Source organism: Peromyscus eremicus, chromosome 16_21, assembly GCF_949786415.1.
Source record: "Peromyscus eremicus chromosome 16_21, PerEre_H2_v1, whole genome shotgun sequence".
NCBI classification, from domain to species: domain Eukaryota; kingdom Metazoa; phylum Chordata; class Mammalia; order Rodentia; family Cricetidae; genus Peromyscus; species Peromyscus eremicus.
Genome location: NC_081432.1, coordinates 62,002,267 through 62,019,375, shown reverse-complemented (window position 1 = coordinate 62,019,375; position 17,109 = coordinate 62,002,267). Strand labels below are relative to the sequence as shown.

The following is a 17,109-nucleotide window of genomic DNA, read 5'->3' as shown; positions in this document are numbered from 1 at the left end:
TATCACTTCCTGTCTCAACCTTCCTAGTGCTGGGATTAAAGGAGTTTAACTCCCAATATTGGGATTAAATGTGAGCCATCACCAACTGGCTCTGTTTCTCTTTTAGACTGGATTAATCTCATGTAGCCTAGGGTGGCCTTGAACTCACAGAGATCCCGACAGACCTCTACCTCCAGAGTGCTAGGATTAAAGGTGTATGCCACCACTGCCCAGCCTCTATGTTTAATCTAGTGGCTGGCTCTGTCCTCTGATCTTCAGGCAAGTTTTATTTGTTAGAGTACAAACAAATTATCACCAGAAGCTGTTGTCACCCCAAGGCAGATGCATCCCTGGCCTGTCCCAACCTACTTTGGTTCTTGGTCCCCTGGAGCACCAGAAAGAAAGGCGAGAAGAGGAAAGAGGAAGAGACTGGCCTGGGGTTTTGAGAAAAGAGCCTCAGAATCCACTGAGCTGAGGACATGAGTGTCCATAGCCACTCCTCAGTTCCAGTGCCCCTCCTGCGGAGTTCCAAAGTGGGTAGGCATTAGAGTGAACAGGTCTCATGCATTGCTGGCTTACAGAAACCCCTGACCTGATCACACAAGTGGGAAATCACTGCCACAATCTCCTGTTAAACCTCTCTTTCCCTGAAGACCTCCATGCACCCACTGTCTAGGGCTTGTCCCTGGCCTTCTTTGTCCATATACCAACTTCAGGGGCAGCCTTCCCAAGGTTCCAAGGGGCATGAGCCTCTGCTGTCTTTGTACTCACACCCCTAAAACCTCCTGCAGGCATCATCATCTCCTGCATCCTGCAGGCATCATCATCTCCTGAATCCTGCAGGCATCACATCTCCTGCCTCCTGCAGACATCACATCTCCTGCCTCCTGCAGGCATCACCTTCATCTCCTGCCTCCTGCAGGCATCATCATCTCCTGCATCCTGTAGGTGTCACCATCACCTGCCTCCATCCCATGCTCCAGTTTCACACAGCAAACTCCTCCATGAAGCCTGACCAAGCGTGCTGAGCTTGAAGGATCTCCACACTCCCCTCCCTGAAGGACCCAAGCATGTCCTGCCTCCTGCACCATAGTGTCTGACCCTGCGTGAGGGTCTGCTGTGTGTGCAACTGCTCTATGCCTTCGAGTCCCTCAGTCACTCTCAGAATGAGGCCAGAGCTATTTGACTCCCTTTCCCTGCCTGCCCTGCCTCTCTAGATATTGAGCTGTGCTCATGAACTGACATGCACATGCCTTGCCCTTGCACACCTTGCACTAGAAGGTGGTATACAGTGGGTTCAACCTTTATCATCCTCCTGTCCAGGAGAGGACACAGTATCAGAGAGGGACAGCAACTCATTGTGGTCACACTGAGATGAAGGGCTGGACTGGGGATTTGAACTCAGGCCTTGATTTCAGTACCATGTACCTTAAAATTCACAAGGAAGTCTCACTGAAAAGGCCACTGTACTGGTTTGAATGAGGTGTCCCCTAATGCCTCAGGCATCTGAACACTTGGTATGCAATTGGTAGTGCTGTTTGGGACAGTTTAGGACATGTGGCCTTACTGGAGGAAGTACGTCACAGGGGTGGGTTTGAGAGCCTAAGACCCTACCTTCCTCTGAGTTCCACCTCTCTGCTTCCTGCTTGTGGACCAAACTGTGAGCTTGCAGCATCCTGTTCCATCCTGTTGCATGCCGCCATGCTTCTCTGTCGGTGGACTCTAAACCTCTGGGACAGTAACCCCAAATAAACCCTTCCTTTTATAAGTTGCCCTGGTCATAGTGTGACCTGGACCAGCAAGCTTCAGTGCAGGTTCCTGAGAGTGTGGACCAGGAATGAGAAAAATAGAGATGTTAGGAAAGCTGGGACCAGGAGGTCTTGAATAAGCTGATGACATGCCCTGAAAATTCATTAAGAAGTACAACATTTTGTTTACGATTTTTAGATCAGAAATGAGAGAGAGTCAGAGGAAAGCTACCATACGATGGGATGACATCATCCGGAAGCTAATCAAGCAGTGTTGCACAAAAGTGACACAGACCTCAAGTGTGTCATAGACAGAGCACATAGACACCTTGGGACTGAAAACCACAGCCCCTTGGTGGGAAGAGTTGGGTTTGCAGGGTCTGAAATCACAGCTTGCTCAAGGCCCTGGGCCCAGGCTATTACTAACTTTACCCAGCATATTCCTGGTGTTAGACAAGGAACTATATTCCTTCTCTATACTTCAGAGCCCCAGGGAAAGCCTAGGACCAGCCAGTTCCCCACAATAGTGTTTAATCACAGCAGCTGAAAAGTACTAATACAGCCACCATCACAGAGCTGCTACATCCGTGTGTGAGCCTAGAAGGGGAGGAGATAAGGGGAGATCAGAAAAGTTGACAGTTACTGTCAACTTGACACAGCCTAGAGTCTCCTGAGAAGGGAGCCTCAATTGAGGGGTTACCCTGATCAGATTGGCCTGTGGACATGTCTCTGGGGGATTGTCTTGGTTGTTAGCTGATAGAGGAGGGTCCAGTTCACTGTGGGAGACACCATTCCCTTGGCTAGAGGTCCTGCTCTACAAGAAAGCTAAGGAAGGACAAGCCTGTGAGCGGACAAGACAGCAGAATGCGTTCCTTCATGACTTTCTTCAGGCCCTGCTTGATTTCCTGTCCTGACTTCTTTCAAAGATGGACTGTGACCTGGAAGCATAAGCCAAATAAATCCTTTCCTCCCCAGGTTGCTTTTGGTCAGAATGGCTGGTTTTAAAAAAAAATTTTTTTGATTGGGTGTATTTGTATGTATCTGTAATAGTTTACATGCACCATGTGTACAAGGTGCCTGAGGAGGCCAGAACGGGGCATCAGATATCTGGAACTGGAGTTACAAGCAGGTATAAGCTGCCCAGTGTGAGTGCTGGAAACTGAACCTGGGTCTTCGCAGGTTCATAAGCATGTTAACCATGGGGCCGTCTTTGCAGGCCCTGGTCAGAGCATTTCAGTCACAGCAGCTGGACAAACGCTGAGGCCCCCTCAGTTCCTAATGAACAGCAGAGCAGGAAGGAATTTCAGGAAAGTAGTCAAGAGACGCTCGCAGGGTCGCAGAGTCTTTATGTCATTTCACTGCATCCCACAAACACCTTTTAGAGGGAGGAACCATTGTCCCCTTTCACAAGAGAGGGAAAACTGAGGCCCTGATAGGGTTGGTGGCTTGATCAGGGTCACACAGGGACCACTGGTTCTTATGCCTGACTGTCTGTCCTTCTGCCGTCCATGAAACAGGGCTGTCAGGGCCAGGAATGGAGGTGGGACGCTGGAGGTGGTGTGACTTTATCCCCCTAGATGACCACTAGGGAGGTGACTCTGCACTGATTGCTTGCTAGCCAGAGATCTGTGTGTATGTGTGGATCTGTCTGTCTGTCCTTCTTTCTCAGCCTGAGCTGTCATGCTCTACTGGAAGTTTCTCCCTTCTGTCCCCATTCGCTCTTCCTCTCTCCTCAAAGCCATCCTGGAGTGTGACCAAGGCCCAGCTGTGTTACCCTTCTGATGTTTGCTGTCCTATTAGGGGCCCCTGACTCAGGGCTGAGGGTGTAGATGCTGCGTTTGGCTCAGGAACCTTTCAAGCCTCCGTGGGCTAGTGTGCATCCCTACTAGTGAGACAGTTCAGCCCACAGCTCACAGTCCAGAGCCTACAGCCCACAGCTCACAGTCTATAGCCCATAGCCCACAGCCTACAGCCCACAGCTCACAGTCTACAGCCCATAGCCCACAGTCCATAGCCCATAGTCCACAGTCCACAGCTCACAGTCCACAGCCTGCAGCTCACAGTCCACATCCCTTAGCCCACAGCCATCCCTGTTCCACTCTGGACCAATGATCTAGATAGGAGTGGTCAAGTCTGAGCTGTGTATAGGAAGGAGACAGAGTCAGTAGGCCATTGGACCCCGTGCTCTGTTGTCTCCACCCCTGCCTGGAGAAGTGGTCCTGTTGCTCAACTAGGAGGGTGGCTCATAGCAGGTTCTTTGCTGACCAGAGGCAGATTTCTCTCTCTCCTTTTCTCTCTGTCTGTCTGTTCCTCTGCCTGTATGTCTCTCTCTCTCCGTGTGTGTGTGTGTGTGTGTGTGTGTGTGTGTGTGTGTTTCTCCCCATCTCTGCATGTCCATGTGTCTCCCCATCTTTCCATCCTAGAATCTGGTATCAATTCTCCAGACCAATCCTTCATCTACTGCTGTTTTCTGTAGGGCAGCTCCATGTGGCCGTTTCTCAGAAGTGACCTTAAATGCTCCATGGCCAACCCCTCTGTCTGGAGGAGGGGCCCTCTTAATGGGGCTACAGACACCCCAAGGCATAGTCCTGTGCCCTCAGTCTCCTCCATGAGTTCATCACTGTAGCATGGGAGCCAGAACTGGAGTGCAGGAGTCTACATTCAGCCTTTGCAACCATCTTGGGAAAGGCTGATGCTGTAGCTGAAGACTCTCACTGGCCTGAGAGGGGGCTGGCAGGCAGGAACCAAGTGACATGTGGGATCTGCAGGCTTCCGGGACAGAAGGGCCAGCAGCCACAGTCAGGGCACATCAGAAGACACGTGGCCTTTGTCAGCTTTGAGACCTCCTGCTACCAATGCCTTTGTGTCCCCAGGCCTTAGTCACTGTCCCTTCTCATCCAGAACAGGACTCTAGAGACATCGGCTGCCTCGAGGGCTCATGAGTCCTGGTTCTTGTCTCCAAACATCTGGAGAAGTTTGTAGGGAACAGAGGGAAGCTGAGAACACAGTGGTCGGGGTGAAAGGAAGGCAGCGGTGTGTCCTCCTGCCCCAGGGCCATTGCCTGTCTTCGGTCCTCTTCTGGCCTCTGAACCCACTGGAATCGGCTTCCCAGATCACTGAGCTATCTTAGACCAAGCAGGCTTCCACAGCGTCTCTGGTCCTTCAGGAAGGTGTATCCAGGGTTTAGCCGAGTTGCTGCCCAAGTTGTAGCCTACGACAAATGGAGAGGTGAAGAAGGGCCATGCCCTGCATTTGGTGCCCCAATGCCCCTGGGTGATCTTTGACCCTCCGGACTCTGTGTTGTTCCTTCATCCCCTTAAGGGACATGTGGGGCCACCCATGCCTGGCCACCCTCCTCACTGGGTGTCACTGGTCATCTTGACTGGACACAGAGAGGGATATTCCCCAGCCAAGACTCTGTGTCACAGTCCTTAGAATAGGGACCAGATCTTGGTCCTGGGAGCCAGGGGTGACTCTACTTACTTCCCATGTGCCTCTTCTTCCAAAACCCATAGCCCATAACCAACACCACAGGCGCAAGAAGGAATGTCAGCACCACCACCATTGCAGTGAGGTAAGTCTCCTGGGACCTGAGGAGGCAGGACAGCAGAAGAGTGAGGCAGGACAGCAGAAGAGTAAGGACCAGCAGGCAGCCTCACAGCACACTCTACAGGGAGATGCTCTCTCTCTCTCTCTCTCTCTCTCTCTCTCTCTCTCTCTCTCTCTCTGCGTTTGTCTGTCTGTCTGTCTCTATCTCTGTCTCTCTGTCTCTCTCTGTCTCTATCTCTGTCTCTCTGTCTCTCTCTCTGTCTCTCTGTCTCTCTGTCTCTCTCTCTCTCTCTCTCTCTCTCTCTCTCTCTCAGATATGGGAAGAGAAAGGAGACACCAGAGTCCCAGGAAGTACGTCACCAGGCAGGAGGAACATCCGCACTTGATACCTCTCCTCCAGTATCCTCACATCCTTCATCAGTGAAGACAAGAGCCCACAGAATGGCCACTGGGGCTGAAGAGATCAAGACTGTTTCCTCCACAGTGACTGAGGACGCCTCTTGCCCCCTCTGTCTTCTGTATCAGGAGCACTACCTCCATGTGACCCCCTCCATGTGACCCTCCATGTGACCCCCCTCCATGTGTCACCCCCTCCATGTGTCACTCCCTCCATGTGACCCTCCTCCATGTGACCCCCCTCCATGTGACCCCCCTCCATGTGATCCCCCTCCATGTGACCCCCCTCCATGTGACCCCCCTCCATGTGACCCCCCTCCATGTGTCACCCCCTCCATGTGACCCCCCTCCATGTGACCCCCCTCCATGTGTCACCCCCTCCATGTGTCACCCCCTCCATGTGACCCCCCTCCATGTGACCCTCCTCCATGTGACCCTCCTTCATGTGACCCCCCTCCATGTGACCCTCCTCCATGTGACCCCCCTCCATGTGACCCCCCTCCATGTGACCCTCCTCCATGTGACCCTCCTCCATGTGACCCTCCTCCATGTGACCCTCCTCCATGTGTCACCCCCTCCATGTGACCCCCTCCATGTGACCCCCCTCCATGTGACCCCCCTCCATGTGACCCCCCTCCGTGTGACCCCCCCGTGTGACCCCCCTCCGTGTGACCCCCTCCGTGTGACCCCCCTCCGTGTGACCCCCCTCCATGTGACCCTCCTCCATGTGACCCTCCTCCATGTGACCCTCCTCCATGTGTCACTCCCTCCATGTGTCACCCCCTCCATGTATCACCCCCTCCATGTGACCCCCGGGTCTGCATTGTCCTTTGTGCTGGAGTCCTTCATGCTCCTGTGCCAATGGAGAGCGGGAGGTGACATATCCCTGTCCTAGATCCCTTGGCCTTGAGCGGGCATCTGACCCAAGTTGCCCAGTGGGATGGCGCTCTCGTGTGCACAGCAGAGGCTGCCTCAGGCACGGTTTGCCAGCCAACGTCCAATCTCTGTCCCACTTCCTGCCTCTTCCCAGTGCTCTGGGTAAAATGCTGGTCCTCATCTCAGGGTCTGGGGGAACCCAAAGAGAGCATCCACACTTCCCATTTCCCAACCCCTTGCCCTGGCCCTCCCCTCTCCTCTCCATCCATAGTCTTGACCCTCATCCCCATTGCCTTCTGTTCTGACCCTCCCCATTTCCCAGAATTCACTGCTGAATAGCAGTGATCCTCACTGAGTTCTTGGGGAGCAATAGGGAGTGTTGGATGCCAGAGTGGCCTCTTGAGATCTGTTGGGCACTGAGAGCCGAGGCCACACCTGATAAAGTATCACATAACCTGTTGGGGGGTAACTGGTGCCACATCCCCGTGGTGGACAAGCCGCTGCTCAGGTGTCTGGACACGGTGGAGGTGGTCACTGGGTCAGCAGAGAAGGGTCTCGAATTGCTAGGAGACACGGTCACTGGCTGGGACTTTGTGCTCCTCCCGGGCTCTGTGAGGGTGCCACTGGTATCGGTGAAACTGTAGCTTGTCACAGGGGTTGGTGCGGTGGTCCCTGAGGCCAAGGTGAGGAGTCCAGATGTGAATACAATCACGTCAGAGGTGACAGGGTTGTGAGGGCCTGAAATGGGGACCTGGCCCATTGTGACAAATCCACTCTCGAAGGTGTTGGTTAGATGCGTGGGAGGAGTGTTTCTCTCAGTTGTGAGGGCTGAGGGACCAGAGAGGAAGAAGAATTAGATTATACCTAGGCTTGAGTGCCAGGGACAGAATTCATAGACCCTCAGCTGCGCGGACACTGGGGAGAACCCGCCTGTGAGTTTGGGCATGGCGTCTGAGTGTCAGGGGTGTGTTCTTTCAGAGAGTGACAGGAAGGAGGAAGTAGATACGTGTGTAAGGGAGACCCTGGGACAATCTCTTCAGCCTCCCCTATCAGGCCTGCTCCCAGAGAACAGAGCCATCTTCCTTCCTAGCCCCCAGTCACTTTCCAGGCTCTTCTCAATCAAGAGCATCAAAGAGATTTCCTCTTAAAATGATATTGATTTAGTGTGTAAGTGTGTGTGTTTGTGTGTGTGCACAGTACACACGGGGAGGTTCAGGGACAGCTTGCAGGAGTCAGTTCTGGCATTTCATCAGATGGGTCCTGGGATTTGAACCCGGGTCATTGGGCTTGATGGCAAGTGCTGTTACCCATTGAGCCATCTCATGCCCCCTTTGAGTTTAAGAGATATTTCTATGATATTTCTATGATATGATATAATATAATATGATATGATGTGATGTGATGTGATGTGATGTGATATAAATAATATAATGTAATATAATATAATATAATATAATATAATATAATATAATATAATATAATATAATATAATGCTGTATAAAGGCAGCTGCTTCATAATGTCAGCTGGGGACCAGAATTGGGACAGAGAGGCGCTAGGGTCCCAAATTCAAGAGGAAACTGCAAGGAAGAGCTATGGTCAGACACTCTCCTCAGGGTTCACTAAGACACACAGGAGCAGACCCTGCCACTCACACCATCATTCCAAGGCTTTAGCACCAGCAGCAGCAGCCTGGGGCTGAACAGCATATGGGAACTGCAATCAGAAGTTCTGAGTCTTGTGGGGAGCCACAGGTCTGTCTCCGCAGGAAAGACGAGAAAGACTTCCCACCCCTCTACTAGGCATAGAAAAGACACATTCCTGAGGCCAGTGGTCACTGTGCAGAGAGGCCTGAGCCACTGTTCACAGCAATGAACTCTGAAAATCAATGAAGGTGAGGGAAAGATGCAGGAAGAGGCCAACTTATGGCTTAGACCCCCTTAGGACACCCCAATAACAGGGGGAGCCTTGATGGAGCAAGAGCTGGGCATGCACACAAGAGACTCTCAAAGCATTGGCAGGAAAGGACTCAGCCAGTAGCGGGGCTCCCACACCTGCCTTCTGAGTCACGCCCCTTGTGCCTTTCCTCATTCCTACTCAGCACATCAGTGCGTGCGGGAGGAAGCGTCAATAAACGGACCAAGAGGAAACCATCCCACCTCCAAAGATGAAGAGCTGTGCAGGAGAGCAGCTGCTTCCCTGCCTCAGTTGTCCTGGGCTACAAGGCCTGGTTGCTGGGGTGGTGCACGTACTGCTATTCGAGTTGTAATTGGGCTGAAGTTTAGATACTTTTTAAAAAACATTTTCCTTATTTTGGGGTGGGCACCTGGTATGAAAATGGAGATCAATGGACAACTTGTAGGAGTCAGCTCTCTCCTACTACCTGGTCCCAGAGATCGAGCTCAGATCATCAGGTTTTGCATCATGTGTCTTTTCCCACTGAGCCACAAGGTCTTTGGCAGGGGATTTTTCCTCTCAACTGAAAACATGAGCAAAGTTGAAGCTCCCCATGACTACCCCTCTGAAGCAGAAAATGAAGATCTGGAGGGGCAGCTCAGTCAGTACGTGCTTGCCATGCAAACATGAGTTCAACCCCCAGAACCCAAGCATCGTGCACATGCTTACAACCCCAGTGCAGGTGAGGCAGAGGCAGGAGAATCCCTGGGGTCACCGGCCAGATAGTCTAACCTACCTACCTGAGGAAAACTCTTATTTGCCTTTATGACTTTGTAAGAATTCAAGCCTGGTGACCTTGCTCTGCCAGAGCAAGTTCCAGGTTAGTGACAGACCCTGTCTCAAAGAAAATAAAAGAGTGATGGATGGTACCTAGGAATCATACCTGAGGTTGTTCACTGGCTTACACACACACACACACACACACACACACACACACACACACACACACACACAATGATAAGAGAAATGATGACAGAAATGTAAGTCCATTTCGTGATGGCATTCCTCCAAATGAAGACCCCAGAGTCAGTTTTCCCTTCTTCTAGGGTTGACATGGACCAGAGCAAAGTAATGAGACCCAGCCTCGCAGGTGAGGGAAAACTCTTCCTGGTTCACACCAGGGAGGATGGAGATGCGCTCGGGTCAGGGGAGAAGGACCCGGCAGGTGGCTGGTGAATTTATAATAACTGGTGGCTTTCCCCTGACACTTGCTGGATCCTCACCCTTTCCTGTCCTATAAATGTGGGGACCCCACATCTCTGCTCAGACTCCTCTCTTCTTTCTGTACACGAGAGAGAGATTTTTCTATCTCTTCATTTATGATGAACAGTTTTACTGAAATGTGCTGAAGACACCCCTTATCCTTTAGTGCTCCTCCCCAGCCCTAAGCAGTGACCTTTAAATGCCCATGACTATCTTCATAGAGACACTTTCAAGTGCACACCTCAGTGCCTTGTCACTAACACTTCAGCTGCCTGCTTCATCTCTCTACCTGGATCCCAGAATGTGCCCTCACATGAGTCAACAGGGCTCTTGATTTTCCCTCCAGATGAGCTCTCTTTGGGGGTTCCCTAACTCCATAAATGCTACCATCTCCCAGCTACTGAGGAATCAACATTCTTTTTTATTCTCCCCCTCGGGCAAATCTGCCCTCACTCCAAAATATACAGAAAGTCTAAAAAAGCAGAGACTGAGCACATAGATCCCCTTCTTGATACACTAACTGATCGTTAGCTCTCAGTTGACCTCCTCCTTTACCACTCCCCTTTTGAGTTGTAAAAGAAAGCCTGGTGGTCACTGTCTGAGGAAAACTCTTTATGACTCTGTAAGAATTCAAGCCTGGTGACCTTGCTCTGCCAGAGGATTGCTATTGCTTGTGTTTTATAACTGAGTACCTCAGAGACTTGAGGGAACTGAGAGGTACAAGGAGAGAGGAGGATTTTTGAAGGGAGAACTTGAAGACGAGACAGAGAAGAGACAAGAGAACAGAAGAACTAGATGGGTAAGAACTGGAGAGGAAGGGACTAGATGGGAAAGAACTGGATTGAAGGGCTAGAAGAGAATACCAGAGGAACGAGATGGAAGATGAGGAAGAGCCAGACGGGGAAGAACAAGAGGAGAGAGAAGGAGATGGAGAGGAGCTGAGATGGGAAGGAACTAGATGGTTGAGAACCTAGATGGGCAGAACCAAGATGAAGGGTTTAAGACAGAACTGAGAGGGGACAGCAAATATATGTAGAGACAAATCAGGCAAGAAAGGAGCTAGGCATGAGAGCAGAATAGAAGCTGTGTAGAGAGAGAACTACTCAGAATAATAAAGTGTACAAACTAAAGAGTTTCATGTATGTAGATTCCTTTCTTTTCATCAAAGATTAAATTATCAGCTGGTTGTAGATTCTTCCTGGACCCTGAGAGGGGACTATCGAGGGGATGGACCCCCACAGTCCTTGTTAAGTGTCCAAGCCACTGATGTTTCCAGTCCGGCATCCAGCTTGGTCTCACTGCCTCCTCTCCCGCTCTCCCACTGTCTGTAAGCAGTGATGGCTGCCTTACAGAGAAGGGGCTGAAGACATGGCTCACTTGGTCAAGTGCTTGCCTTGAAAGCATGAGGACCTGGGCACACTGGTATGTGCTTTTAATCTGGGCATCAGGGAGCTATCGTAGCCCACTTGGCGTGCTCCAGGGCGGTGAGAAATCCTGTCTCAAAGCCAAGGTGGACAACTCCCAAGGAGTGACTCCTGAGCTTGACCTCTGGCCTTCACATGTACACAGTACCCCCACATACGTCTACACACACATCCACAAAGTGGGGGAGCGAAGAAAGATGCAACACATTTCTCTTCCTGTTGCAGTTATAACTAGACCCAGCTCTGTATCATGGAATTCAGAACCACATGACTCTCCAAGCTGAAATAAAAGCATTACATTAGCCTGGTGTAGTGGTGCACACCTTTAATTCTAGCACTCAGGATGCAGAGGCAGGGGGATCTCTGTGAGTTCCAGGCCAGCCAAGGCTACATAGTGAGACCCTGCCCCCAAATAAACAAGCAAATAAATGTAACCGATTACTATAAAACTTAATGTTTCTTTTCTCTTAACCCTCTCCCCCACACTTAGAGTGGACCAGCTACACCAATCCTTTTGCAGACCTTACTGAATCTCACCTCAGTGCCTATGCTCATCAGGCTCTCCCTACAGATGCCCTTCCAAGCATGAGAGAGAGCTCTCCTCACCCAGGGCCCCTGACACTGAGTAACTAGTTCACCATTGCTTTCTAGGCACATGCATCGTGCTATGCAGTGATTTGTCTGGATGAAGTGTTACTGTCTGGCATCCCCACAGGGCAGGACTGTCGCTGGTTTTGTTCATCATTATATTCTCAAAGCCTATAACAGAGCCGGGCACATCCCCAGCTCGGTGAGCCTATGTTGTTCAGATAACTAAATAAAACAAAGCATGGTCTTGAGTCCCAGTCTCTCCTCTGCACAAGGACAAGGCCAGAGCCACACAAAGTTTGATAAAACTCACTTCTCCAGAAAATGGTGACAGGAAGATGTCCATAGTGAAGAACCATTATATACTATCCCACCCATGCCAGGTCTGGGTAGGTCTGCTCACCTGGATGTACTTCCAGCTGGAAACCCACCAAGGGATAGAGATTCCCAGCTGTGTTACGCATGCACCAGTATCGTCCGGAGTCCTGGACTCTGAGGGCCTCCATGGTGATGTAGACCACCTTGGCCTTGGCATCATCCCTTATGGAGTAGCTGGGCCCCTTCACCCAGTCCCGGATGAAGTTAAGCTCACACCTCCTCTTCTTCACTTTGCACCAAGCCTTGCCCTCCACGCGGTTCCGGCGGTTCTTGTAGGAGCACTGCACGGACAGAGACTCCCCTTCACGCCGCCGCACTTTCCGGTACACGTTCTCAATGGAGAGACCTGGGGAGATAGGACTTGCTGAGCAAGGTCTGGAGAGGAGGAAGAAGCCATCTTGAAACTGGCAGCTGGAGGCAAGAGGAGAGGAGGGTGCAGCCCTGGCTTTCATGGAGCTCAGCATGAGGCTGAAGCGCAGCCCGGCCCTCAGGGAGTCTGACGAGGCACGGGCCCCACTAACAGCTCGCTGCCAGTCTGATGGAGGAGACCTCAGTTCAATGAGGAAACAACCCTAGCAGGAGCGTTCCACCAGATACAGTCTCTTCCTCTGGATATTGTCTGGTCTTCAGGGATGCCCAGAAATTCAGGACAGACCCAGGCTCTGCCTGAGACAGATATGCAGACGCAAACAGGTCTAGCTCTGGACTTGAGAGCCCAAACTACTGATGTGATGAAAAGGTCCAGTATCTAGGAAAACGATGAAGAGTTATTTCTCCAGGTGATAATGTTTCCTCCTCCTCTTTCTCTCTCCCCTCTCCACTCTCTCCTCCTGGTTTTGTATGTCATGATGGGGATCACACCCAGTGCCTCAAGCTTGTCAGGCAAGCGCTACTGAGCCACACCTCTGCCTCTGTTTGAATATCTTTTAAATAGCACTCTCCATGGTGCTTAATTTTTAAATATTCCAGTTTCATAAAACCCATAGATAAAGCCTGCCACAATACACTTGAGCCCAGTCCCCACTGATGAGCCAGCTGATGGATTCCACGTTATCCACTGTTCATCAAATGTTTTGACATGGCAACTTGACTTTGTCATCTATAATTGTATTGGGCAAGTCCTAGCTTTCCCAGGGTGCATGGGGCCTGCAGACCATAGGCTAGACATGCCTGGTAGAGCACCTGGCCTCTGTACTCATGAGACGTGACACAAACCTGTTAACAGCATGAGGGAGGAAGATGCAGAGTTTAAGGCTAACCTGGAATACATAGTGAGTTCAGGCTAGCCTGGAAACAAAAGCCTGTCTGTAAAGAGAAAAGAGGGCTGGGGAGAGAGTTCATGAGTGAGACTGCTGAGCATGAGAGCCAGAGTTCAAATCCCAAGACTCATGAAAAAATGCCCAGCACCTGGACCCAGCAATGGGCTGGGGGGCGGGGCAAGAGGATGGCCGGGTCTGCACATGTGTGTATAACACACACACACACACACACACACACACACACACACACACACACACACAAAGGAGGGAGAGAGAGAGAGAATGAATATGAATGAATACATGAAAGCGGTCTGTGTCCTTCCTAATCCAATCTGTTGAAGAAATTAGGGACAGAGGTGGCAGGATGATTCGGGGGACAGAGGGAGAGAGCAACTGCACACAAGACCACCAAAACCACTTGTCACTGTAGCAGAAGCTCTGAGAGTCTTCTTCCCTTGCAAAGTCAAACAGAATGGAGCGGGCCTCTCCTATTCACCTCTGCTGAGCTGTGTTTTGAGAAGAACCTTCCCCCTGCCTGCTGAGCAACAGAGGTGGGGCCACCTGGAGGAAGCCTCGAGGGGTCCTGGGTTCACTGGTGCCTTCACTTTGTCCAACAGTGAGGAGTGGGTTTGCCAGCCCTCACCACACCCAGGACGGAACAGGAAGTGGTAAGTGGTTGTCTTGACAGCCAGGAAGGCAGGAATGGGTGAGTCCCCTTCAGAGAGTAGCCCTGAGTAGGGAAAGGCCTTTGGGGATTGGTTCCCTTCAGGTCAGAGCAGAGGGACCGGATATGGCATCAGCATTCCGAGAAGGGGACTTCAAAGTGTGCAGACATGCTACAAGAACTCACAACAGCACCAGTCAGAACTCTCTCGACAGACAAAGGGCAAACGGGCAATTTCTGTGAGGAAATTCTCCATACCAAGGAAACCCAGCAGATAAAGGCCAATATAGAGGACACGGCTACACCCTCTGTGTGAGGTCTGGTGAGGCTCTGCCTGGGGCCAGGTGTTAGCATGGGACATTCTCACTGGTCCCTGGTAAAGACCCGCCAAGTCAGCCCAGTCTCCTTCCCCAACCCACAAAACATGAAGACAGTGGAGCAAGAAAAAGGCAATGGGGTATGGGGGACCAGACAGGAGGAAGCGGTCTTTCTCTTCTCTCAGCCCCCACCTCTCACCTGAGACACAATCCTGTAGGCACAGCAGCAGCAACACGAGAGGCCATGGCTCCATCCAGATGAACAGTCAGTCACCCAGGGAGTCTAGGACCCACACTGACCCCAGGCATGCCACTTGGGTCTACCAGGGAGGGATGTCAGGGTCTAAAAAATACGGTTGCCTCTTTCGGGAAGTGAGGCTGTGTGGCACACAGTGCCCCAGCAGAGCCTATCACAAGTGTGGGGAGAGCGAGTGAGGGCGGGCGCTGGGTGTTTCCGCCCTCTTCCTCAGAACTTCAGGCAGGTGTGGCTGTTCCACCCTGGGGCCCCTGGGCCTGGGGAAGCTCGAGACCCACAACCTCTGTGATTCTCTACAGAAAACCCGATCCATCCGGGGCATCTCCTCATCCAAGGGGGCTGGTCCACTCAGGGAACTGGAGGGGAGGCTTCTGGGACATTCCGTACAGACTTTATGGGATCTTCTGGGTTCAGAGGTTCAGGAGCTGGTGTTCTCTGGCAGGCCTTGACCCTCCTGTCACGAGGAAGGTCTTACGTCTGGTTGAATTGCGTTCCTTCGTTCATCCTGACCCTCCAGCTCCCAGCTGCTTACACCACTTGCTGGCTCCTGCTCACTGTTGCAAATAACCTCTCACAGGCTCACGTGCGGCTTATTTTTGTCATGGGGAAATATGCAAATTTTAAAACCCACACTCACACAGGCCTCTCCATTTCCCTGTCCACACATTTCCTGGCTCTGTCCTTTGCCCACTCTTCCTGCGGTCTCCAATTCCCCCACCAGCTCTCTCTGGCCCTCCACTCCTCCCAGGCTCCCAGACTTCTAGAAATACAGTAAACCGCCCCTCCCCCATCTCCTCTCGGATTACCCCTGCCCTCAGAGCACTCCCTCCCCTTGTTCTGCCGGCTTAGACATCGTGGTAGCACAGTCCTGTCCCCCCACTTCCTTTCCCCCAGCCATATCTCCCTTCCACAGCCGCCGGCTCTAGTTGAAATGACCCAGCATCTGGCCCAAGACTCCACCCTTCCCCAGTCCCGAGGAATCGTAAGACTGCTGACATCCAACAGCTGTGCAACCCCATGACTGTATGTGTTCCCGGCTACTTGTTTAGTCTCCCCCCCTACCCCCCCCACCCCTGCGAACGAAAGTCCCCCGATTTGCACAGCCACAGTCTTAACGTGAACTTGAACTCCCAAATCCCAGACCAAAGGAGTTTTAGCTTTGCTCACTTCAAACTTCGCACATCTTTCAACTCATTCATTCATTAGTTCTTACAACCTCCTTGCTATGCATGGCCCAGGACACTATGGGTAAAAGAATGAGGACACACTTGTCCTGTAAGGGTTCTGATGTGGCGTTCAAAGGGGACACTGAGATACGTTATCTTTCGGGGGGGGGGGGGTGGGGGGGCGGGGCCGGGAGATTGTATTCAGTGCTGTGAACAGAAGTTGTTCCTGGGAAGAGCAGCACCTGATGCTGAACTTCTACAAAGTTGCCTAACTCACTCATGGCCACTTTCCATTGCTTCGATCTCAGTGCTTGACTCCCCCCAACAAGATGGGCTGTACCCTTAAACTGCACTCCCAAGCCAACCAAGTCCACTGGCAAGATGACTTGGCAGGTAAGCTTGTTGATGAGCCTGAGGACCGGAGTTCCATTCTCAGAGTCACATGGTAGAAGGAAAAAACTGAGTCCAGCAAGGTATCCTCTGACTCTCTCTCTCTCTCTCTCTCTCTCTCTCTCTCTCTCTCTCTCTCTCTCTCTCTCTCTCTGATGAGGTCACCCCGAGAGAAAGTTAGCTTTGTAAAATTCAATTCAATGAACAAAGAGGAAGAATGGCCACTTATTAAGACCAGGTAACTACAGTATCTATTACTATCTGGTTAAATAAGTTATGTTTTTATTACAATTATTTTTTACTCTCATTGTTTTGAGACAAGATTTCATTTACCCCAGGGCCTAAACTCTCTATGTTGACAAGAATGATCTTATGCTTTAAACGATAAAGATTTTTGCCAGGTGTAATGGTGCATACAGTTAATCTCAGCAATGGCAATCCAATCTGTGTGTGTCTCAGGCCAGTCTGGTCTACACTGTGAGACCCAGATGCCAGCCAAGACTACATAGTGAGACCCTGCCTCAAAAACAAATAAATTAATAAATAAATATCCTCCCTAGGTTCAGTTTTTTTAATTTTTAAAGATTTTTATTTGATATCTATGAATGTTTTGTCTGCATGGATGTATGCGTACCACATGTGTGCCTAGTGCCTGTAGAGGACAGAAAGAAGATGGTGTTGGATCCCCTGGAACTGGAATTACAGTTGTGAGCTGCCACATGGATGCTGGGAACGGAACCCAGGTCCTCAGCTGAACCATCTCTCTAGCCCTCTAGCTTCATTTTTTTTTAATAAAAGAAAATGAGTCAGTCATCTCTCCAGCCCCCATTTTTTCTTTCTTTCTTTCTTTTTTTTTTTTTTAAAGATTTATTTATTTATTACACATTCAGTGTTCTGTCTACATGCCAGAAGAGGGCACCAGATCTCATTATAGATGGTTGTGAGCCACCATGTGGTTGCTG

At 51.0% G+C, this 17,109-nt stretch overlaps 1 protein-coding gene across 2 annotated transcripts; it reads right to left on the bottom strand.

Moving 5' to 3' along the window:
- Positions 1-4,465: 4,465 nt before the first annotated feature.
- Treml2 (triggering receptor expressed on myeloid cells like 2) lies at positions 4,466-14,589 on the bottom strand. 2 transcript variants are annotated; one of them, XM_059244154.1, is made up of 5 exons: positions 14,535-14,589; positions 12,121-12,441; positions 7,004-7,376; positions 5,211-5,317; positions 4,466-4,938 (listed from the first exon to the last, which is right to left on the bottom strand). In XM_059244154.1, exons 1-5 carry the CDS (start codon positions 14,587-14,589, stop codon positions 4,841-4,843), a joined length of 954 nt encoding a protein of 317 aa, XP_059100137.1. In that variant the 3' UTR covers positions 4,466-4,840. The 2 variants fall into 2 exon arrangements, with proteins under 2 accessions (XP_059100137.1, XP_059100138.1); XM_059244155.1 differs by having other exon boundaries at positions 7,004-7,220.
- Between the last annotated feature and the right edge of the window lie 2,520 nt (positions 14,590-17,109).